We start from the raw sequence: 25,002 nt of genomic DNA on the forward strand, positions 1-25,002 counted from the left end.
AAGTGTGTAAGAGAGAGAGGAGGGGCCAAGCCTACCAGGCTGTTGCCAGGAACTGTGGGGGTGGAGTTTAGACAGAATACCAACACCTGTTGTACATCTGTTTAGAGATGGCAGCCATTACCGCCTCCTCATGATGCTGTGCTACAGGATGTCAGCTCTCCCTTCCCCGTCCCAGTGCTGCCTGCCACAGTCACCACCATCGTGTGAACGTGAGCTCTCCTCTCAGAACGAAGGCTTGAAGAGGTGACTCAGAGACTGAGAGCCTACACTGCTCTCGCAGGGAGCCCATGTTTGAGTCCTAGCACCCACACTTGGCAGTTCCCAGCTGCCTGCGACTCCAACTCCAGGGAACCCAACAGTAACCTTTTCTAGCTTCTGAGAATGCATACACACACACACACACACACACACACACACACACATACACACAGCACAAACGTACAAACACACACATAAACATATACATACATAGCACACACATATATATACACACAAACACACATAAACAGACACACACGGCATACACAAACACATAAACATACATGTACACACATACATATATAGAAACACACACGAACACATATATACACATACACGGTACACACCTACATACAAGCACAGCACATATATACCCATACATGGCACACAAAACATACACACAGGGCACACACACATACATACAAGCATAGCACATACATACACACACATACACACAGATGCGCACACACAAAAAAAACCTATATACATCACAGACAATTAAAAATAAAAATCAGGCCAGGCAGTGGTGGCACACGCCTTGAATCCCAGCACTTGGGAGGCAGAGGCAGGCAGATTTCTGAGTTCGAGGCCAGCCTGGTCTACAGAGTGAGTTCCAGGACAGCCAGGGCTACTCAGAGAAGCCCTGTCTCAAAAAACAAAAAAAGAACAAAAACAAACAAACAAAAATTCAGTGACTCTAACAGCAAGCAGTTGTCACTAATTGCTTTTCTTTCTGCTCTGAGTTCCCCTTCCCATGTCCTAGACCTGGCATGGATGGAACGTTAAAGAGCTGTGTCCTTGCCGACCTGGCTGATCTCCCTACATGTACTTCTGTGCTGGAGCCAAAGGACAAAAGCAGAGAAAAGATGAGACAGCAGTTTCTGTTTCTCGCCATCGCTTTTCTACCTCTCTCTCCTTCCTAGTAACGCAACTTTAAGGTAGACACATTGTGAAAGGCTAAAAACTACACTTCCCTGTCTCCCTTGCCCTGAGTGTGACCATGTGATTAAGTTCTGGCAGTGGAGATCATTTGCATCTTATGCATAAATTTGCATTGTCTTTATATTTGTTTGTTGTGCCCATAATTCCTAGAAGAGGAATCTCTCCTGTTTTGTTTGTTGAATTTGGTTCTTTTTTTAGCAGGGAGGGAGAGTGTGTTTTGTGTGTGTGTGTGTGTATGTATGATGTGCGTGTGTGCGTGTGTGTGTGTGATGTGTGTTTGTGTATGGTATATGTGTATGTATGATGGGTATGTGTATGAGGGTATGCATATGTGTGTATGTGTGAGGGTATGTATATGTGTGTGTGTGATGTGTATATGATGTATGTTTGTGTGTATGATGTGTGTGTGTTTGTGTATGGTGTGTGTATATGATGTGTATGTGTGCGAGGGTATGCATATATGTATGGTATGTGTGTGTGAGTGTGTGTGTGTGTGTGTGTGCATATGTGTTTGTGCACCTCTGGAACTCCATGACTTGAAGCGCCAGCCCTTACCTTTCCACTTTGTTTGGAAGACAGGATTCCTCACCACCACACAGGCCAGGCTGACTGGGCTGTGGGCCTCTGGAGAGTGTCCCATCTCCACGTCCCTCTGTGGGTGTGTCACACTCTGGGATTACAGAGCTTGTGCTACTACACTCCTCTTGAATGTGTTCTAGGGACCTGAACTCAGGGCACCGGGCAACACTTCCATCCACTGAACCATCCTCAGAGTCCCGCCTCCTGCTTCACCCACAAAACCTTCTGCAAACTTCTCTGGCATTAGAGTGGAGATCGGAGCTCGAATGAGCCTGGTGCCATGAAGGGAAGCCAGGGACTTTGATCTAGATTAAAGAAGGAAATGCTACAGTTTCAAGAAGGAAGCAGCTTGAACAATGAGCCCTCCATTTCCTCTGTACCCTGGGCTTACTTCCCTTTCTCCCCAGCCAGGGCCCCACCCCCTCAGGACACCTCCAGTTTGCTGATCACCTGTGCCCACTGTCCATTTGTTCCTTTAAGACTCTCTAGCGGTGGGGCTGGAGAGATGGCTCAGTGGTTAAGAGCACTGAGTTCAAATCCCAGCAACCACATGGTGGCTCACAACCATCTGTAATGGGATCTGATGCCCTCTTTTGCTGTGTCTGAAGGCAGCTACAGTGTACTCACATACATCAAATAAATAAAATCGTAAAAAAAAAAAAAAAAAAGAATTTCTATCAGCCAAAGTTCCCTAAAGGATCAGAACAACAAACAGACCACACAGATATTAAAGGAGGATTTATTAGATTGGCTTAGGGTGTGGTCCAGGTAGTTCAGCCATGGCTGCCTCACACTGGAGAGGCCAAGAATCTGAGTTTCCTCAGACTTCCACAAGTCCACCAAGTTCCGAGCATGCTCCACTTCTTCACTCTCAGGATCGCTGGAGCGTCGGAGAGAAGAGCCATCATTCAGGGTCCACTCCAATGCCAGCCTTGGGCCACAAAGCTGGCTCTCTCAGCTGCCTCTGTCTGTCAGCTGCTGGTCATCAGCCTATGCTAGAATCCCAAAGAAGTTAGCTCTAGGGCTGGAGAGATGGCTCAGCGGTTAAGAACATTGACTGCTCTTCTGAAGGTCCTGAGTTCAAGTCCCAGCAACCACATGGTGGCTTACAACCATCAATACAGCTACAGTTTACTCATATACATAAAATAAATAAATAAATCTTCTTTTAAAAACAAAAAAGGAAGAAGAAGAAGTTGGTTCTAATATCAGTGAAAAGTGCCACACCGACAGACTTCCTAGAGCAAGGGCAAGCGGGCAGAATGCAGATTTCTTCTCTCTGGGCTGATGCCAGAACAAGCCACTTATGTTTTGGGTGGGTCATCGTTCCTACTCAAATGACTTGATTTTAAAGAAAACTCTTTACAAGAATGCCCAATGGCTTGCCTTTTAGTCGACTCTAGAGCTAGCCACGTTGACAACCAAGCTTATCCATCTTAGGGTCCTCAGGGCTACAAGAGACAGAACCCTAAATGGATATAGTTTGAGCAAAACCAAGTTAAGACCAGGTGACGGCTCATATCTGTAACCCCAGAGCTCAGTAGTCTGAAGCAGGAGAATTACCGTGAGTTTCAGAATTGCCAGGGCTACATACATAGGTAGTTTGAGGCCAGCCTAGGCTAGAGAGTAAGACAACTTATCTTAAAAACAAAAACAAGGCAGGAGGGGGGTATGGGTGGTATGGGGTGGTGCTGAGCCAAGGTGGCACTCACCTTTGATCCCAGCACTCTGGAGGCAGAGGCAGGCAGATCTCTGGTTTCCAGGCCAGGCTGGTTCTGTGAATGAGTTCCAGGGCAGCCAGGGCTACACAGAGAAACCCTAGCTTGAAAAAACAAAGGGCTGGAGAAATGGCTCAGCGGTTAAGAGCACTAACTGTTCTTCCAGAGGTCCTGAGTTCAATTCCCAGCAACCACATAACCATCTGTAATGGGATCCAATGCCCTCTTCTGGCATGGCTGAAGACAGCGACAGTGTACTCATATAAATAAATAATTCTTAAGAAAAACCAAACATAAAGTAGTTAATCCTGGGCTGTTAGCCAGGATTCTCCAGAGAAACAGGACTAATGGAAAGGAGATGGGCAGGAAAGAGGACTGTTTTGAGAACTAGCTCATATGATCACATGATCATAGGATTATGTAGGCTGCATGCTAAAGACCCAGGGAAAGTATTAGTATGATTTAGTCAGGAGAACCCGAGGTGTAAGTACTGAGAGCTAAGGACTCAAAACTGTGGGGCAGAGTGGAAAATGACTGCGTCAGCACCAAAGGAGACAACATTCACCAGTAACTCTACTCCTTTCTTCTACCTGGGCTTCTGACAAGTCAATTAATTACACTCTCTGGCAAGGGACAATCTCTCTCAAAACCATCCTTTCAGACATTGGCAGAAATAACATTTAGGATTGAGGAGATGGCTTGATGGGTGAAGCACTTGCTGGGAAGGCCTGACAGCGAGAGTTTTGGTCCCCACAGTATGTGTAAAAGCTGGACACACTAGCAAGTGTCACCATCCCAGCGCTTCTGTGAGGAGGTGGCAGCTCCAAGCCAGTTAGCTCCACATACACAGAAGTGCACACAAAAGAGACACTGTCATGGGGTATCCACCAAAGAAGACTCCTTGGACACAGGTTTAAGCTAATAAAGTCCTTATTACTTGGCCAGAGTCCACACTGGGTATTCAGGACCCCAGTATAGCCCAGAGCCTTTTCAGGGTGAGTCTTAAGCACAAAAACTGTATCCTGGGTTGATATACTACAATTAGCAATAACAGCTAACATACTCATAGACACTCATACACACACATCTACACTCTCACACATACTCATATACTCACACATACACACACTCACATACACACATACACACTCACATGCATACACACACTCACACATACACACTCTCTCACACACATACATATACTCTCACACACACACACACACTCTTTCACACACATATACTCTCTCTCTTTACCTTTCTCTCTCTCTCTCTCTCTCACACACACACACACACGTGAAGGAAGCTGGAGGATATGTTTGCAATCTGGGCATCCTATAGTTCAGATGAGCTGACTCCTAAAACCAACTGTCTGGATCATGGATACAGCAGTCCAAATGACAAACTATCTATGCCACATGGCTTTACTAAGTCACCTTGAGCCACTCCTTTATTTGTTCAGGGCTGACTTTACTGAAAGGTTCATCTGCTCTGACCTAGCTCACCAAAGCCAGAGGACCAGAACAGCCCAAGGCCTGAGGCCAGCACTAATGTGGAGGTGAGGAAGGGCCAGCAGGGCTGGGTTGCAATATGAGGACACAGAAACATGGCTGTCAGTGTTTCTGAGATCTGCACTCTCCACCTCCCAACCTCCCACTGCCAACTTTTGAGAGCTCAAGAACAAACCGTCCTTACCTAAGTCCTCAGTTGGTGCTCTACATCACGGAGACTCCAAGCCACGCCCATCCTCCCATGCCTGCCTCCCGCCCCAAACCTAGTCATCCTCCTCTGATAATTGGCTCCCCCTCCTTGCCCACAGAAACTCGTTTAATTAAGCTGTGTTTTGACACTCCAGAAAGGCAACGCATTACTGACTCCGTATCCCCTTTTAAAACATTCAAACGACATTCGGAGTATTAGTGGTAAAATGGTCGATGTTGCTTGGCCCTTAGGATGCTTCGTGGCGGTGAACAGAAAGAATAAGTGAGGCCCGACCAGTTCTTGTGTGAATAAATCATGTCAGCATAAACATACGGTAAATGTACACGTCTTCGTCTGTGCCGACTTCCATTTGTGAAATTACTGCTACTCTTTAAAATGATATAATATAGCTGGGCGTGGTGGCGCACGCCTTTAATCCCAGCACTCGGGAGGCAGAGGCAGGCGGATTTCTGAGTTCGAGGCCAGCCTGGTCTACAAAGTGAGCTCCAGGACAGCCAGGGCTATACAGAGAAACCCTGTCTCGAAAAAACAAAACAAACAAACAAACAAAAAATGTTATAATATAGTATGGTCTGACTTAAGAACTCAGTGCTGAGGACAGATCAGACGCAGGATGTGGGAGGGGCAGCTAACACTAAGGATGTCCGAGGAAGCTCTGTAGAAGCCTGCTATTTCATAAGCTCCATAGAGAGACCCAGAAAACATTTTCACCGGAGTTACCCTACAGAGGGGATAACATTCTCTCTCGGGGCGCTAGTGGCCATCATCTGTGTGACAAGGAAAACCATGTGTGGTCTCCCCATGAAGCTTCCCACCTCCACATGCAAGGCACCTCCATTTCTTCCTGCAGACTCACTCCTAGGCTTCCACCGGCTCTGCTATTCCTCCTTTCACTAATGGACGAAGCCAGAGGGGATCAGCTATCCCTGCTTCCTCCTCCTTCAGAGACTTGGGACCACCCAGACACTATTGCACAATGCCAGCAAGATTTTGCTGAAAGGACCCTGTTATAGCTGTCTCGCATGACGCTATGCCAGTGCCTGGCAAATATAGTAGTGGACGCTCACAGTCATCTATAAGATGGAATACTAGGCCCCCAATGGAGAAGCTAGAGAAAGCACCCAAGGAGCTGAAGGGGTCTGCAATCCTATAGGTGGAACAATAATATGAACTAACTAGTCCCCCCAGAGCACGTATCTCTAACTGCATATGTAGCAGAAGATGGCCTAGTCAGCTATCACTGGGAAAAGAGGCCCCTGGTACTGTAAACTTTATATGCCCCAGTACAGGGGAATGCCAGGGCCAAGAAGCGGGAGTGGGTGAGTAGGGGAGCAGGGTGGAGGGAGGGTATAGGGAACTTTTGGGATAGCATTTGAAATGTATATAAAGAAAATATCCAATTAAAAAAAAGAATTAAAAAAAAGAAAAAAATTGGGACCCAGCCCCTTTCCTTATCCGCTCTGTGCCCATCGCCCCCCTGCCCACCTCTTCCTTCCTTTTTTCTTTTTAACTTTAGATTTATCTATTTTTATAAGAGTTTTTTTTTAATTGCTATTTTCAGACATACACTAGAAGACTGCATCGGATCCCATTACAGATGATTGTGAGCCACCATGTGGTAGCTGGGAATTGAACTCAGGACCTCCTCCGACAGAGCAGTCAGTGCTCTTAACCGCTGAGCCATCTCTCCAGCCCCTCTTCTCTCTTTCTATAGACAGGTCTCATTACGCAGCCTCAGCTGACCTGGAATTCACCGTATCAACCAGTCTGGTTTCACACTTACAGAGATCCACCTGCCTCTGCCTCCCTAGGGCTGGGATTAAAGGCCTGTGCCACCACAGCCCGCTCACTGCTGCATCCTGCATGGACCGCCACACGGTGTCAGACCCATCTCCCTGCCTGTAGCATTGCTGCCGTCTATCTTTAGTACAGAAGGTGGCAGAGCGATCATGCTAGGTTCTAAGTTCTCTGCACGCCACGCTTCTGATTCACCCTGGGAAGGAGGCTGAACGGGCTCACCTGACATGTGACTTAGTGAGCCACTTCCTCTTTGTCAAACAGCATTATCACTTGGCTTCCAGAACGTTCTCCTTTCCTTCACCCTCCTGCTCTTCCTCGTTCTGCTTTGCTGAACTCTTTCAGCAACCCCAGCTCTGAATCTTTAACTACCTCAGAGCCCGGCTCCACCCACTTCTCTACACAGCCCCTGCTAGGTCTCATGTCTGTAACGATCTCTGTTAGAGGCACCTTCATTTGGGTTGTTTTGGCTTTGAAAACGTTTTATTGAGACTGTGTGTGTGGTGTTTGCGTGCTTAAATGCAAACACATTCAAGATGTTTTGTTTCCTGTTTCTATGAGATAAGAGTTTCTCTGTGTAGTCCTGGCTGTCCTGGAACTCACTCTGTAGACCAGGCTGGCCACAATCCAGGTCCTACAGTGTGTATTTCTCATATTTCACGTTTTTCACTGTTTCTCGCCATATTCCAGGTCCTACCGTGTGTTTCTCTTTTTGCACGTTTTTCAGTGTTTCTCGCCATATTTCATGTCCTACCATATGAGTTTCTCTTTTCCTCGTTTCACACCATATTGCCACGCCTAATGACCCAAGTATGGGTCCTAAAATCCACGTGCGGTGGAAGCAGACAACAGGCCCCTGCAGGTTTTACTCTGACCCCCACATTTGTGCCATGACATGCGTCCCCCTCCTAAAAAAAAACCCAAAATACATAAATATAATTTTCTCATATAAATATATGTAAATATAAAGTAAATAAAATATAAATAAAAATTTAAATCTTTTAAATGAAATATACTAACTTTTATATAAATATAATAATAATTCTTTGAAATAAAATAAAGAAAAAGCATCTGACAACCTCAAAGTGTCCTTCTGATTCCAGATTCCTCATTCCTTACCACAGCCATGACTAGGCTCTTTCTCTTTCCAAACCTCAGTTTCCCTATGACGGGTCGGGGCAGTTGGCCTAAGTCATCCAGACAAGGTGTCTCTGGAAGGTCAGACTCAAGCCAATTTCAGTTTACAAACGTCACAAAAGAGAAACTACAAATGTTGAGAATCGAAACTTAACAGCACAAAAGTTGGCCCCATGCCAACCCTGTTAAGGCGGTCCAGACCGGCCAACCCCAGCCTCTGGTCCCTCGGCACACCTACCATGACAATAAATCTCCAAGGAGGGGACCCCCCCATAGAGCCATGCTCCCAAGCTTCTCTCTTCACCCCCCTTTCCGCCATTGGGTGCCAGAGGTCAGCTGGAAAGGAGCCGCCTTAAAAAAGGAGGAGGTGAGTACCGGCAGCTGGATGGGTGCTTGGCTATATAGCCCTGCGCCTGCCTGAGGTAGCTGACGGTCAGTTTGTAGCCATGGCAGTCGCCCAGGAGCTGTACGGCTTCCCGGCCTCCAAGCTGGACTCCTTTGTGGCTCAGTGGCTGCAGCCAACCAGAGAGTGGAAAGAAGAGGTCCTGGAGACCGTGCAGACAGTGGAGCAGTTCCTGAGGCAGGAGAATTTCCGTGAAGATCGTGGCCCGGCTCGGGATGTGCGCGTGCTCAAGGTACTCAAGGTAAGACTGGACTTCACCATTCCCAGCCAGGACAGGGCAAACCCCAGTGCCAGGGAGTCCCCTCGCCTCGTGATCCCTAGTTCACGCTTCTGACATCTCGAGACAGCCCCGCGAGCCTTGAGCAGAATGAACTACTAAAGAAGATAATAAAAGACCACCTCTGGAGAAAATGGTAGGGAAAGCCTGCATATTCTATCATTAAAACTTATACTCTGAGAGATAGATACCATTCTTGTCCCATTTTACAGATGAGCCTAACAAAGGCTCCACAATGTCAGAGCTACAGTGACCACATGCAATGCAAGGCCTCTAGTTGGATCCTGACATGTAATTTGTAAATAACAATTTTTGAGAGCCTGACTTGGGGGCCCATTCTTGCAACCCCAGCATGTGGGAGGTAGAGAAGCAAGAGGATGGTTGGTTCACAGCCTAGGTTACATATCACAGAACAACACACACACACACACACACATACACACACACACACACACACACACACCACAGACAGACAGAGACACAGAGAGAGTGTGAGTTTGGGGATGAGTGGTAAATGTTTAATATGACCTGCATTTTGGTAAGAAAACTGCCGTTTGTCAAGTTAAATCGCACCTACTGGGGTGGGGAACTCTCTTTAGGGGGACACATGCTATGCTGTATTGGGGCAAAGCTCCTTGCTGTCCGCTACTCACTTTAAAGTGATTGAGATGACACAAATGCGGGATCTGTGGATGTGGCTCAAGGCTAGAGTGAAAGCCTAGCATGTACAAAAGAAAGACAGTCACCGATGTGGCAAGTTTAGATGTGCTGGCTGCCTGGATGGTATCTTCTTCCTAATTTTTTCCACGTTTTAATATTTTGATAACTGAAAGACTCTTAAAATGGAGGCTGAGAGTAGCCATTGGGCTTGTTCAGAGATGTAACTGCTGACGTCAGAGCTGGGATTTGAACCCGGCTACTCAAACGGTGACCCAAGTTTCTCACTAATATTTTTTTTTCCTCCTTAAATCCTTCTTCCAACTGCCACCCCTACCCCCTAGCTGAGCTAAGGATCACAGGTTCAACAGACCCTGGAAGGGGGTGGGGCAAGGGCTGAGTGTAGCTGCTCAAACTTATTATCCCAGCCCTGCAGAGGCAGAGACAAGAGAACCACTAGGCCTACCAACCAGTCTCCTTGGCCTATCAGTCTAGCCAAATCTGCAAGCCCTAGGGCACAGTAGAATACCCTGTGTCAAAAAAACCAAATGAGCAGCCTAAAGAACAATACCCAAGGTTGCCCTCTGATCTCCACACACAAGTGTGCACTAGTGCAGGATGCACACATGCGCACACACACAGCTTTGGAGAAGAACTAACCTCAGCCAATTGTTCATTTAAATGTTAAGGAGATTGACACCTGAAGAGGTTGACACATCTTAATGCCATAGCCCAAGTGGTTGCAGCATCTAGACTAGAATTAGGACTGGATTCCCAGCCTGAGATTTTAAACTTGCGCTACTGGGTTGAATTTTGAAGTCTTGAGCTTCAGGTCACATGATTTAGAAGTGACAGCCATAGTTTTGTCACCACACAGAGAGGATTTGAGTCTGGGCTCTTCCTCTCACCAGCTGTGTGACTCTGATCATCCTGTCTCATGTCTCAAGTCCTTGGTCTGCTCCTCTATGATGGCAGCATCCCAAACATCGTGTTCCATTTCCCAACACTGAGGCCATGCAGCCTAAAGGTTAGCTCAGGGTAAAGTCTTAGAAACAAGGGTTTCATTATGATACTTGCCTGGGGCTTTTTCCTGGCTGCTGGGAGTCTCTGGGGGCAAGGCTGTACTCTAGATCACTCCCTCCCTGATATACCTAAGGAAAAAAATATGTAGAACAAGTATCTAGATAGAAGAAAGACTCACCAAATTAAGTTTTGGCAGCTGCAGATGCTAACTGCTAAGCCTCATTTCTCCTCCCCTTAACCCACTAAATGATAGTCATGCCTACAAAGCAAGAACAGTAAGAGTGTATCTTGCACTGGATGTATCCTATACTGGATGTATCCTGCAGTGGATGTATCCTACACTGGATGTGTCCTACACAGGATGTATCCTACACTGGATATATGTTACACTGGCTATACTCTCATTGAATGTATCCTACACTGGATGTATCCTACACTGGATGTATCCTATACTGGATGTATCCTACACTGTATGTATCCTCACTGGATGTATCCTACACTCTACACTCTATGTATCCTATACTTCATCCCTCCACCCTTGAAGCTCCAGAGGGCTGTTATCTACATGACTAAATCCAAGATGACAACCAAAGCAAATCATGAAGTCTATCCTAAGCTGTGCTTTCTTCACTGGGGAAGGGAGAGGACAGTGTAGACATAACCTGACCTGCAGAGGGATTGCCCTTTGCCCACATCCACAATCAATCTCCGGTCCTTTCTCTCAGGATAGGAACACCAAGTCTGAATACTAGTGGAATCAGAATTAAAATGGAGAATCAAGAAGGCAGACACCTGCTCTCTGGGAGCAGAGCATAGTGTGTGGACACCATCATAGGGTGGAGAGAAAGACCCATTGGTGGTGTCTGCTGAGCTGCCATTTAACTCCCTAGCTGGCTGGGAGACCTTGCAAGTGGATTGTGCTCCACTGCCTCTGTATTCAGTGTTGTACCCTGGGGAGCCAGGTCACAGGACCAGTATCCATGGCGATTAAAAAGGAGATGTGCATTAAATGGCCTTTGGTAGTGCCAGATACAGGGACTGCTCAGCCTGTGATAACAGTATTTTAATTTCTGCAGTGACTCACTAACCAGGAAAAGTAGCCACCCAGAGACTGACCCAACCCCAGTAGTCTCATGTGGGGTGAGCCAGAGGTGAGCCAGAGAGATGTAGGGCTTTGTATGCCAAGGAGGCAGAGCCAGGAGAGTAAGCCTGGACTCTCTCTTCAAAATCATCTGATTCAAGAGCCAGCAGGATGGCTCAGCATGTAAAGGAGCCAAGACTGACACCCTGAGTATAATCCCAGGGGCCCACATGATGAAATGAGGGAACCAACTTCCACCAGTTATCCCCTGGCCCCCACATGTGTGCCATAGGGTATGTGGGACACACACATACACCCAGAGGAATAAATAAAATGGAAAAAAATTAAACAATCCAGTTTCTTCTCTTGTCATTAAGAGATATAGAAACTGGGGGGTCTGGAGAGATGGCTCAGTGATTAAAAGTACTGACTGCTCTTCCGGGGGGGAGGGGAGCGAGGAAACTAATGTGACTAATATGGAAGGAGCTGGGGATCAACTCGATGAAAAGGGAAGAGATACGCACCGCTGACTGCTGACTTCTGGGACACGCCTTGCTGACTTCAGGACACGGCCCACACACACATCCTGGGCATACAGTGCTGTGTCTGATCTTCCTAATAACCCTATCACTGGTTTGGTTTCTCACTTGCCAGACTTTGGCCTCCTTAATGATCACGTAGCCGGTGAGTCAGGCCAGGGCTAGGCTTAGAGCTCTAATGCCAAAGACCTTGTCACCCATGATGGAGGCTCCCTGAGCCATCCACAATGCAATTAAACCAAGGAAGCAGAGAGAATGGAGGGGAGAAAGGAAAAATGGATAGATGGATGGATGGATGAATGGATGGATGGGACCGACTCCCTGTTTCACAGATGGTGCAGTGGGTATTTCTACAGGTCAGGAGTCCTTTACCAGATACTTAGGCCCTGAAATGTTTCAGGTTTAGAAACAGCCCCACTCCCCAGCTCTTCGGCCTATCTACATAAACATAATGAGATACCTTAGGGTAGGACCCAGATCTATTCTTGAAGTTCATGTGTCTTCACATACCCAAAGGCAACTTTATACGCTACTTTTAGTCACATGGGGTCAGGTGTGGGATTTTCCACTTGTGGTGGCATATCAGCAGGTTTCAAAAAAGGCTCTTGGATTTTGATCATTTTGGAGTGTTTTTATTGGGGATACTCAGTCCTGATTCTCTTAGAGCAGACATTTCCCTGGGTTGGAGAAGACTGACTCTCTAAAGGTGTACAGTGCAGGGAAATAGCAAGGGCTGCTCGGTGGGCCAGTCCTGGAACCCGTGCCTGGGAGGCTGAATCAGGGGGGCCATGAGTTCAAGGACAGCCTGAGCTAAACAGCAAGGTCCAGGTCAGCTGCAGGCTGTGTATTAGAACAGAGACCCTGTGTCAGGAGGCCTGGGGGCCAGAGTCCAGCTGCCAGAGATGCTGAGCACAAGATTCACCCTCCATGTGTCTGCACCCGTGACGTGGGAAGCAACACTTTTCAGCTAGCCTGTGTGGAAGGGTTCTCAATTAAAGGGCTGTATCGTATGAAGAGCCCCAGGTTGCTGGGCCTGTGGCTGAGAGCCTTGGGGTGACAGGGTCCTGTCTTTCACAGGTAGGCTGCTTTGGGAATGGCACCGTGCTCAGGAGCACTACAGACGTGGAGCTGGTCGTGTTCCTGAGCTGTTTCCACAGCTTCCAGGAAGAAGCCAAGCACCATCAGGCTGTCCTGAGACTGATACAGAAAAGGATGTACTACTGCCAGGAGCTGATGGACCTTGGGCTCAGTAACCTGAGTGTGACTAACAGAGTACCCAGTAGTCTCATCTTCACGATCCAGACCAGGGAGACCTGGGAGACCATCACTGTCACCGTTGTGCCCGCCTACAGAGCCCTGGGTAAGGGGAACAGAAGCACACGCCTCGCCTGGCCTCCCCTGGAGACTGTGACCTCTTTCCTCTGGTGGCCGCATGCTTTCCTCTTTCCTACCCGTGTCCTGGGCTGGGGTGAGCTGCCATGCCGACTTGGGGAAACAGAAACTCATCACAGAGGCCCACAAGACAAACAGTAGCCAGTGATCGGAAGAAAGAATGGAGTTCCCCCAGGAAGTACCAAATAAGGTTCCAGAAAGGATTTTCTGTAGGAAGAATATTTTTGAAAGATCCAAGGCCCAACCAGGGGAAGGAGTCAAATCAGAAGCAAGGTGGCATCTACTGGGTCTGGGTGACCTTTCCCAGAAGCAGAGCTCAGAGATCCAAACCATAATGATTTTTGTATGCTACCCCCCAATTGATAAGGCTATGCAGTGTTATCCCATGGTTGCTAGCAATAGTATCCAGCCTCAGGAAGAAAGTCCTTCGTGGAGTGGTGCAATCCCAGTTCTCCCCTATGAATATTGACCAATACGGTTCCATCATCCAGAAAGAGATCTATTGATAAAACAAACACTAAGGAAAGCTGGGGAATATTGGGAACATCAGGGAGGACCCGAGACATGGAAAGGCCAGTGGTTGTTCTTCTGAGCAAGACTCACCAGGTTGCGTGTGTTGGAAGTTGCCTTTAATCCCAGCACTCAGGACACAGCATCAGGTCTCTAAGAGTTTGAGACCAGGCCAGTCTATGTAACAAGCAGCCAGGTATACACCGTGAGACTCTGTCACCAAAGTAAAATTTAAAGTATGAAGCTTTTAAAGAATGTCTGGGGGTGAGGGTGGGGATGCCTTTAATCCCAGAACTCAGGAAGCAGAAGCAGGCAGATCTCTGTGAGTTCAAGGCCAGCCTGATCTACAGGTCTACAGACTGAGTTCCAGGACAGCCAGGGCTACAGAGAAATCCTGTCTTGAGACACACACACACACACACACACACACACACACACATAGGAGAGAAAGAAAGGAAGAAAAAAGGAAGGAAGGAAGGAAGGATAGATTACCAGAAAGACAACTATACAAGGTCTCAGGTGTTGTGTTTTATAAAGCAGAGATATGTTTGATGGAGGGGTGGCATGGTGTTCAGGGAAGGGGGTGCCTCTGCAGGCCCATGCTGAGGCATCCCTTCTCCCTCTGTGGTACCAGTCACATGATACAGTACTCAGGGCATGGGGGGGCGGGGAGAGGCGGAGGCAGAGGCAGGGAGAGAGAGAAGAGGAAAAAAGGCTGGCCATGAGCATGTGGGGGTGAGGTGAGGAGAGAGGGGGGAGAGGCTAAGGGAGCAAGGGCAGGAGAGCAAGAGAGAGAAGAGGGGCAAGCAGCCCCTTTTAAAGTACTATTGCCAGGTAGCTGTGGGACGGGGCCTAGACAAAATGCCAACATCTGGTCTCTCTGGAGATGAACCATAATCTAACGAGTGACCAGGCCCTCCCAAAATGCCTACTTAGTCCACGCTGGATTCCAGAATCTTCCTTCACTTGGTCTTTGCTTCCACTCTCCTCAGGCCCTTCCTGTCCCAGCTCCGAGGTCTACGCAAATCTGATCAAGGCTAATGGGTACCCAGGAAATTTCTCTCCATCCTTCAGCGAGCTGCAGCGAAACTTCGTGAAGCATCGGCCGACGAAGCTGAAGAGCCTCCTTCGGTTGGTCAAACACTGGTACCAGCAGGTGAGGGGGCTGCCAGGGTGAGGCTGGGGGAAAGGCATCAACGGGAGACAGGGTTTCGGGAGGATGGGCAGATGCTAGGACATCCGCAACCCGCAGATACTGTTCCTGGGCTGATGTCCACTCCTGTGGTTTGTGAACGTTAGGCTCAACAAGTTCAAGACTAAGGAGGAGGTGGATTCCTTAAAATCCATGCATACAACTCTGCCTCTCAGTGGTGACAGCTTCTGCGTCCCCGTCATCACTGAATGAACGGGTCCTTGGTGACTACTTTTCAAGTGTCACATGTGGTATCTGAAGCGAACCCAGTATATTTCGATGCAGTGGGTGTGTAGAGTTATCTAAACTGAAAAAAGGAGGCATCAAAAATAGCCCCTTTGCGGGGGCTGGTGAGATGGCTCAGCAGGTAAGAGCACCTGACTGCTCTTCTGAAGGTCCTGAGTTCAAATCCCAGCAACCACATGGTGGCTCACAACCATCCGTAATGACATCTGATGCTCCCTTCTGGTGTGTCTGAAGACAGCTACAGTGTACTTACATATAATAAATAAATAAATCTTTAAAAAAAAAATAGCCCCTTTGCATGCACGCACGCATGCATGCTCAACGCACTTACGATGGGAGGGCGGTCTTCTTGTAAAATAACAGATACACTAAGAGTCAGATGAGTTGTGATGGGGCACACACCTGTAACCCCAGCCCTCAGGAAACTGAAGCAAGGGGATCAGCCGGCCTTCATAGTGAGCCCCAGGCTAACCTAGGCTACACAAACTCAAAGACAAACTCGAGCTCATTCAGCAGTTAAGAGCTTGCAGAGAACCCGAGTTCAGTTCCCAGTACCCACATCAGGCAGCTTGAAACAACCTATAACTCCCAGCTCCAGAGAATCCTGCGCCTCTGGCTTCCGTGAGCACCCATACACTCACATGCTCATATGCATACATGCATGCACACATACATGATTAAAAATAAAGTAAATCCGGGCTGGAGAGATGGCTCAGTGGTTAAGAGCACTGACTGCTCTTCCAGAGGTCCTGAGTTCAATTCCCAGCAACCACATGGTGCCTCACAACCATCTGTAATGGGATCTGATACTTCTTCTAATGTGTCTGAAGACAGCTACAGTGTACTCATATACATAATATAAATAAATCTTCAAAAAAATAAAGTAAAAAAAATGTAAGGGCACACACATACATGATTAAAAATAAGTAAAAAAAAAAATGTAAGGAGTCTGGTAGAACTCTACCTCTGTCCCCTTGGATGGCACTGTCCACCTTTACCTGTGAATATTCATCTCCAGTTGTACTTCATAAATTCGCTAATGCCGGAGTGAAGAAATAGAGAGATCGCCCGTGCGTGGATTATATTATAATCAATCCCCTCTTTTATAAATATTAGCTGTCAGGTGCAATACTCATCTGTAAGCCCTCTTCGGGCCCACCCCCTCCACTACACACACTTGAGCCTGGGCTTCATATCAAGCCTTGGGAAAATTAAAAAGAGCTATGTCTTAGTTTGGGTTACAATTGCCATAATGAAACACCATGACCAAAAAGCAAGTTGGGGAGGAAAGGGTTAATTCAGCTTACACTTCCACATCATAGTTCATCACTGAAGGAAGTCAGGGCAGGAAGTCAAGCAGGGCAGGAACCTAGAGGCAGGAGCTGATGCAGAAGCCGTGGAGGGGTGCTGCATACTGGCTTGCTCCCCAAGGCTTGCTCAGCCTGCTTTCTTATAGAACCCAAGCCCGCTAGCCTAGGAATGGCTCCACCCACAGTGGGCTGGCCCCACCCACGATGGGGGCGGGGCCCTCCCTCATCAATCATTAAGAAAATTCCCTACCATCTTGCTCACAGCCTGGTCTAACAGAGGCATTTTCTTAATTGAGGTTCCCTACTCTCAAATGACTTTAGCTTGTAAAACTACCCAGCACAAGCTTAGTACCAGTGGTTTTAGATTTTTAAATAAACAGCGGGGGCTGGGCAAGTAGTTCAGTTAGTAACAGGCTTGAGACACAAACATGACCACCTGAGCCCAGAGTCCCAACATCCACGTAAAAAGCTGAGCACAGTGGCACACCTCCCATTCCAGCACAGGGAAGGCAGAGACAGGAGAAACCCTGGGGCTTTCTGGTCAGCTTGGTCTAGCCAGTGAGAGCGAGAGCAATCCAGTTAAATAAGAGGGCGGCTCTTAAAATGTGAACAGCGATTAAGGAAAATAGCTCACACCGCCCTCTAGCCTCCACCCCCATGCATACATACATAGTGTTATACACTTATACGCACGTACAAAAAATAAAAATCAAAAAATTAATTAGATCTATCCGATAAGATGTCTCAGCAACTTAAAGGTGCTTGCCAGACTAGCTTAGCGACAGTAGTTCAGTCTGATCCCAGGAACCCTTGTAAAGGCTTAAGTTGAACTCTGACCTCCACACACGCACCTGAAGAGGAGGGAGGAGGGAGGAGGGAGGAGGGAGGGGATTCAAAAAAATAAATTCTATTCCCCTAAATTTGAATTCAGACACAATTTGATGTCTTCTGGGCAAACCTAGACCCTTAATCCTAAAACAGGGAAACCAAGGCCCAGGAAGGGAAAGTCACTTTGTCAAGGTCACACAGCTCATGGGTTAGAGTTTGAATGTTCTGCCCCTGGACCTGGGTGTCATTGTCACACGTAATCTTGGCATCCCTCTCTGTCTCTTCCCCACTCTCTTCAGTATGTGAGAGACAAGTGCCCCCGGGCCAACCTGCCCCCTCTCTATGCCCTGGAGCTGCTCACTGTCTATGCCTGGGAAGCGGGCACCCGGGAGGATGCCAACTTCAGGCTGGATGAAGGCCTCGCCACGGTGATGGAGCTGCTCCAGGATCATGAGCTCCTCTGTATCTACTGGACCAAGCACTACACGCTGCAGCACCCGGTCATCGAGGCCTGTGTCAGGAGACAGCTCAGGGGACAAAGGTACTGGGTCTGTGCTCCCCGCAGAGTCTCAGAGAGAGAGAGACAGAGACAAGGAGAGACAGACAGGGAGAGAGAGACAAACAGACAGAGAGGAGGGGAAGAGACAGACAGACAGAGACAGGGAGAGAGACAGAGACAGAGAGAGACAGACAGGAGAGAGAGACAAACAGAGAGAGGGGGAGAAAGACAGAGAGAGACAGACAGAGAGAGAGAGGCAGACAGACGGGGGAAGTGTGGAATCTTAGGACTTTATTGAATATGCACCAAGAACTACCTCAGACCCTGACACTGAAATCTCGAGTGGACAGACATCAGGTTTCCCGAGGGTTGTAGGGGATACGACTCTCTTCCCTGTTTCTCAATACTACACTTTGCCCTAAACCACTCCAGTGCTTTTCCTTAAAAAGCCAGGGCAAAGCACAAAGGCCGAGTTCAGAGCACCTGCGGAGCATACACAGGGACTAGGGCTGCTGCCAGCTTGGGCACAGGCAGAGATGGGTAGGAGCCTGTCATCATTGTCATCACTGTCATGCAAGGGACAGTTGGGGTGTGCCCAGCACCCCCGTGCAGGATGCTGAAGCTTGGAGAAGCACACAGCCTGGATAGCATACCGGAAGGCAGTCTCTCGAAAGGACCAAAGGGACAGAGCAGAGGACCAAAGGACCAAAGGGGCAAAGGACCAAAGGGGCAGAGCAGGGGATGTTTTATCGGGAAACTGCTTGCTCTGTGATTTGTTTTCTGATGCCCTGCAACCATCTACACAAGCGCGCGCTCGCACGTGTGCACACACACACACACATGTGTACACACACACACACACACACACACACACACACACGTGTACACACGCATGCGCATACACATTAAATGTAATTTTTAGATGTATTTATTTTATTTTTTTAATATTTATTTATTTATTATATGTGAGTACACTGTAGCTGTCTTCAGACACTCCAGAAGAGGGCGTCAGATTTTGTTACGGATGGTTGTGAGCCACCATGTGGTTGCTGGGATTTGAACTCTGCACCTTTTGAAGAGCAGTCGGCGCTCTTAACCACTGAGCCATCTCGCCAGCCCCGATGTATTTATTTTATGTATATGAGTACACTGTAGCTGTCCTCAGACACACCAGAAGAGGGTGTCAGATCCCATTGTAGATGGTTGTGAGCCACCATGTGGTTGCTGGGAATTGAACTCAGGACCTCTGGAAGAACAGTCAGTGCTCTTAACCACTGATCCATCTCTCCAGCCCACTTCTCTCCAGCCCATATTAGATGTAATTTTTAAATCAACAAACCTAGAATAAACTAACTGGTATCTACAATGTAGACTGCTGAAGGTCAAAAAAAAAAATTGTGTTGTCTTAGTCAGGGTTTCTATTGCTTTGACAAAACAAAAAGCAAGCCGGGAGAAAAGGGATTTTTTGTTTTTGTTTTTTGTTTTTCACCTTACACTTCCACATCACTGTTCATCAGTGTAGGAAGTCAGGACAGGAACTCAAGCAGGGCAGGAACCTGGAGGCAGGAGCTGATGCAGAGGCCATGGAGGGGTACTGCTTACTGGCTTGCTTCCTGTGGCTTCCTCAGCTTGCTTTCCTACAGAACCCAGGGCTACCAGCCCAGGGATGGCTCCACCCACAATGGCTGGGCCCTGCCCCCTTGATCACTAATTGAGAAAATGCTTTTACAACTGGATCTCATGGAGATATTTCCTCACCTGAGGCTCCTCTCTGAGGGAGAACTTCTTCTTAGAAACTCCCTTCTGGATCTTGGGCAGACCTAAAATCTTAGCTTCCCTCTTGCTCCTGTTCTCTGGCCATCTCCCTTCTTTTCTCCCCTCCCCCTTCCTCTGTTCCCCATTTCTTCCTAGTTAGTTACAAGTCTCTATCATCCCTGGGAGAAAACCGCCATATCCCTCACACGGCCAGTACACCCAGGGGAGTGGGAGGGGCAGCACTGCCTGTTCCCTGATCACCTTCATCAGACAGCTGGGGGTGCATGGAGCTCAAGGGATCCAGCTCACCCCGGTAGCCTGCTTTCACCCTCTATCACAAAGACAAAGCCCCAAACTCAAGGAACACACAGTGCAGTTCTTACTGACAGGCTCCGGGGTCCACTGCAGTCAATCTCCCAAGGGGCCCACGCAGACTCCACACAAGCCAGTAATGAACAGTCTTTCAGTGTTTGCAGACCAGAGAGACTATTAGAGGCAGCCAGAGCTCTGCCCTGTTGAGCAGTAGAATCAGAACAGCTGAGAACCTTCACTACCAACTGTGAGAGTTTGAGGTCAGCAGAGAGATTGTTTTAATTTAATCCTTTAATTTAATTTAATCCTACAAGCCTTTAATTCCAACACTCTGAAGGCAGAGGCAGACAGATCTCTGAGTTCCAGGCCAGCCAGACCTACACAAAGAAACCCTGGAGAGAGGGAGGGAGGGGGAAGGAGAGCGAGAGAGAGAGAGAGAGAGAGAGAGAGAGAGAGAGAGAGAGAGAGAGCTTAAGGTCTATGTCTCTGTTCCCTGACCTCTACAACAGGGATAACCATACTAATCCTTATAGAATTGTTGGGAGAATCAAAGCTCACACAGGTTATGTTCTGGCCCAGGGCTTCAAAAGCAATCAGTGGATGTTGGTGGTGCCACTGTTATCAAAGGCCACTCAGCCAATTTGCCCTCAACGCCTGCCATGGCCTTGCGGTGCCTCTCCTGCTAAGTGGACATCTGAGACTGAGACTGTTCCAGGACCCAGTTTACAGCCTCGTCCTACCCACCCCTCTGATTCTCTGCACTTCCCGGAATGTTCTCCTCAAGGAGATGAGAAATCTCATCATCTCTGAGGACACACAGATGCTCAGTTGCTAGAGAGAATGGAGGCTGGGAACCACCTCCCTAGGTTATGGCTCCCTAGGGTATGGCTCCCAAGCCAGCAAGAACCTGGGTATTGTCTCTCTGTTGCAGGCCTATCATCCTGGACCCAGCAGACCCCACCAACAATGTGGCAGAAGGCTACAGATGGGACATAGTGGCTCAGCGGGCCAACCAGTGTCTGAAACAGGACTGTTGCTATGACAACAGGGACAGCCCCGTCCCCAGCTGGAGGGTGAAGGTAATGAATGGTTCCTCCTAACCTGACAGTCTGAACACTACACTGCCTCACCCAACAAAGTGGGGAACAGCTTTTCAGAGGCAAGACGTCTGGACACCACTTGTTTCCAGCCAAATAAAGCCAAGAGATAGGCAGGAAAGTATAGACCTTGGGGCTTGTTTATGAAACAGGAACTATGTAGTCCTGACTGTCCTGGAGCTTGCCTATATAGACTAGGCTAGCCTTGAACTCACAGAGATCCACCTACCTGTGCCTCAGGAGTACTGGAATTAAAGATGTGTGTTGCCACACCCAGCCTGTGACTCAGTGAAGCAAGGCCTCTTTGTGTAGCCCATATACTCTCAAATTCACAACCCCTCTGTTATACACAAAAATGGCTCATACATCTCAAACCCCCACTCCACCCCTCCTCTCCCTGCTGGACTGGAGGATATTTTTTCCTTGAAACCTTTACAACCCTAGCTTTAGAGTTCTTCCAAACCCAGCTGTGTCCTACATTCCTTTTGCCATGCAGTGAACACTAAGTGTGGCAGAGGCAGGTACCATCACTTTGTCTACCAAAGGGGAGGAGAGCCTACCTCAATGGGCTGAAAATGTATTGGGGGGGGGGGAGGCGCCCAGCATAGAGCTTACAAAGTGCTAGGCGTTCCCTAAACATTTGCTGCGGAGGATGAGGAGGATGAGGATGAGGGAGATGAGGGAGATGAGGAGGCGGTGGCGGTAGGGGAGGGGGTGGGGTGGGGGAGGGGCGGGGAAGCCATTTTTGCTATTACAAAGATGAATCTGGGAAGGGAATTTGTGGGTCACGAGACAGAAATGCGAGCCTAACCCCGCCTCTGTCTTTTGCAGAGAGCACCCGATATCCAGGTGACCGTGCAGGAGTGGGGGCACTCGGATTTAACCTTCTGGGTGAACCCTTATGAACCCATAAAGAAACTGAAAGAGAAAATCCAACTGAGCCAGGGCTACTTGGGCCTGCAGCGTCTGTCCTTTCAGGAGCCCGGCGGAGAACGTCAGCTCATCAGAAGCCATTGCACGCTCGCCTACTACGGAATCTTCTGCGACACCCACATCTGCCTGCTGGACACCATCTCCCCTGAGATCCAGGTCTTTGTGAAAAACCCGGATGGCAGGAGCCACGCCTATGCGATCCACCCGCTTGATTACGTCCTGAACCTGAAGCAGCAGATAGAAGACAGGCAGGGCCTTCGATGCCAGGAGCAGCGCCTGGAGTTCCAGGGCCACATCCTGGAGGACTGGTTTGACTTTAAATCCTATGGCATCCAAGACAGTGTCACAGTCATCCTGTCCAAGACGACGGAGGGGGCAGCTCCATTTGTGCCCAGCTAGCTTCCTCTGTCGGTGGCTCTGCCTGTTTTATTGTCTCATCCTAGACTCAGCCTAGTTGCCTCTCCTTCCCGTCCTCTGCCCGGATGGTCCACGTCTTCAGTACCTTGCCAGCAGGGAGTCAGAGGGGGTGTGAGAAGTCGTGTACAGCCAGACACTCTTGTGTGACAATGGAATTCTGCAGTCCCCTGGGAAGTCATGCCAGGACCTCTGCCTTCCTCGTGGCCTCACTGTCAAGACTGTGTCAGTGAATAGCTGGCCTCACAGACTATTCTCACATGTTCAGAGAAAGCCAAACCATCTTCCTAACCAATCACAGGGACCCTGCTTGAGGTTGTCCCACCTCCAAATTCTTCCCAGTGACCTCCATCAGGGCGGCTCTGAAGCCTTCCCCTGTGCCCCCAACCACTTCTGCCTGCCTTCGACTATCCAAGGCAAGGTAGGAGGGGATCAAGTTCCTTTCAAATGGAGAATAAAAAAGCCATTGTTTCTTCCCAGATGAGTGGTCCTCATTTGTCACCACAGATGCCTCTCAACTCTGCGATTGATGGGTATAGGGAAACTGAGTCAAAAAGAGACAAAGCCTGAGAAATGGAGTTTGAAGATGAGACAGTATTTAAAAGTTCTTTCTGGGCATGGTATCATGCCTTTAATCTTGGGAGGCAGAGGCAGGCAGATTTCTGAGTTCGAGGCCAGCCTGGTCTACAGAGTGAGTTCCAAGACAGCCAGGGCTACACAGAGAAACCCTGTCTCGAAAAGATAAAAACAAACAAACAAACAAACAACAACAACAACAAAACAAACCTTCTAGGCAATTTAGCAATACCATTATATATACTTCCCAACTCTTTTACATCCGGGGCCTACAGTATCTCTTTTCTAGAGGGTGAACAGTCTAGCTCAATCCAGATCTTCATATACTTCACAATACAGACCATACTGTAGGGGAATGAACAGGGCTGAGGCAGATCAGCTGGCAGAACACTGGCCTGTTCCTAAGAAGTCCCCAGTTCAATCCCCAGTACTTCCAGGTGTGTCAACTCCTGCCTAGAATCCCAGCACAGAGTCAGGAAGATCAGGAATTCAGTCATCTTTGGTTGCATGGCAGGTTGGAGGCCAGCCTGAGCTACCCGAGACCCTTTCTAAAACTATCAATGGATTAGATGAATAAGTCACTGCCTTGGTCCTTTTACATTCCCGTAGCAAAACACCACAAATTCAGTGTCTTGTGAATAACAAGTGTTTGTTTCTCACTGAGAAGTTGAAGATCATTGGCATCCGGTGAGGACCTCTTGCTGGTTTGAAAATGGTAGCTTCTCACTTGGTCCTCATGTGGTAGAAGGAGAGAAAGGCAGATCTTCGAGAGTATTGATGGCAGGGATAAAGGCTCTGTTCCCTGCCAATCATCTCCAAAAGCCAACAGCATGGGAGGTAGGAAGTCAGCAAAGGGATTCAAACATTTGTGGAATATTCAAACATTCAGTCACAGCTGTCATTTTTCTTTTCAAATCTTACTAGCTGGATAGAGGCAGCTTAAACCTTTTTAATCCTAGCACTCAGGAGGCACAGGCAGCCAGATCTTTGAGTTCGAGACCAGCCTGGTCTACAGAGATAATTCCAGGACAGCCAGGGATACACAGAGAAACCTTGTCTTGAAAAATCAACCAGGGCTGGAAAGATGGCTCAGTGGTTAAGAGCACTGACTGCTTTTCTAGAGGTCCTGAGTTCAAATCCCAGCAACCACATGGTGGCTCACAACCATCCGTAGTGAGATATGACGCCCTCTTCTGATGTCTAAAGACAGCTGCAATGTACTTACATATAATAAATAAAATCTTTAAAAAAAAAAGAAAAATCAACCAAAGAAAAATTTTAAAGACTTATTTTATTAGATACACGAGAGTGTTGCCTGCCTGTATGTATGTGTAGCACATTCGTGCCTGGTGCTCTCAGAGGTCACTACTAGATTTCCTAGGATAGGAGTTATGGATGGTTGTGAGCAGTGCTCTTAACTGCTGAGCTAAGAAAGACTTTTCCCATGTATGACTGCTTTCTCTCAAGAAATGTTTTCATCACCACGGGCACATACATATGTAAAATAAGCAAGCACATCAAACAATTAAAGGAAAGAAATCATAAAGAAATAACTTTAAAACAAGTATTTAAAGCAAGCAAGATGGCTCAAGAGGTGAAAATATTTGCTACCAAGCCTGGCAAACTGAGTTTGATCCCCAAACGTGCAGATCTGGGGCTGGAGAGTTGGCTCAGCGGTTAAGAGCACTGTCTGTGCTTCCAGAGGTCCTGAGTTCAATTCCCAGTAACCACATGGTGGCTCACAACCATCTGTAATGGGATCTGATGTCCTCTTCTGAATAAATAAATAAATCTTTAAAAAAAAAAAT

The 25,002-nt window shown here is 48.0% G+C and overlaps 1 protein-coding gene and 1 long non-coding RNA gene across 5 annotated transcripts; one reads left to right on the top strand and one right to left on the bottom strand.

The window, feature by feature from the left end:
* Positions 1–2,502: 2,502 nt before the first annotated feature.
* Gm13822 (predicted gene 13822) lies at positions 2,503–7,446 on the bottom strand. The gene is made up of 2 exons (NR_166682.1): positions 7,236–7,446; positions 2,503–2,774 (listed from the first exon to the last, which is right to left on the bottom strand). It is a non-coding gene; the product is annotated as a predicted gene 13822 (long non-coding RNA).
* Positions 7,447–8,327: 881 nt separating this feature from the next.
* Positions 8,328–23,096, top strand: Oasl1 (2'-5' oligoadenylate synthetase-like 1). Of its 4 annotated transcripts, NM_145209.3 has the most exons (7): positions 8,425–8,517; positions 8,595–8,794; positions 13,208–13,490; positions 15,025–15,188; positions 17,908–18,149; positions 21,106–21,253; positions 22,103–23,096. In NM_145209.3, exons 2-7 carry the CDS (start codon positions 8,597–8,599, stop codon positions 22,601–22,603), a joined length of 1,536 nt encoding a protein of 511 aa, NP_660210.1. In that variant the 5' UTR covers positions 8,425–8,517; positions 8,595–8,596; the 3' UTR covers positions 22,604–23,096. The 4 variants fall into 4 exon arrangements, with proteins under 4 accessions (XP_006530358.1, NP_660210.1, NP_001346874.1 ...); NM_001359945.1 differs by having other exon boundaries at positions 8,425–8,794; NM_001359946.1 differs by lacking the exon at positions 13,208–13,490 and having other exon boundaries at positions 8,425–8,794; positions 15,107–15,188.
* The last annotated feature ends 1,906 nt before the right edge of the window (positions 23,097–25,002 follow it).

The sequence above is a fragment of the Mus musculus genome, chromosome 5, assembly GCF_000001635.26.
Source record: "Mus musculus strain C57BL/6J chromosome 5, GRCm38.p6 C57BL/6J".
In the NCBI taxonomy this organism is placed as follows: Eukaryota; Metazoa; Chordata; class Mammalia; order Rodentia; family Muridae; genus Mus; species Mus musculus.

Bases quoted from the DNA above. Each gene is read 5' to 3' on its own strand.
- Oasl1 (NM_001359945.1), top strand. From the start codon at position 8,597: ATGGCAGTCGCCCAGGAGCTGTACGGCTTCCCGGCCTCCAAGCTGGAC. The intron at 8,795-13,207 runs GTAAGACTGGAC...TGTCTTTCACAG, and splicing joins GCGTGCTCAAGGTACTCAAG to GTAGGCTGCTTTGGGAATGG. The intron at 21,254-22,102 runs GTAATGAATGGT...TGTCTTTTGCAG, and splicing joins TCCCCAGCTGGAGGGTGAAG to AGAGCACCCGATATCCAGGT.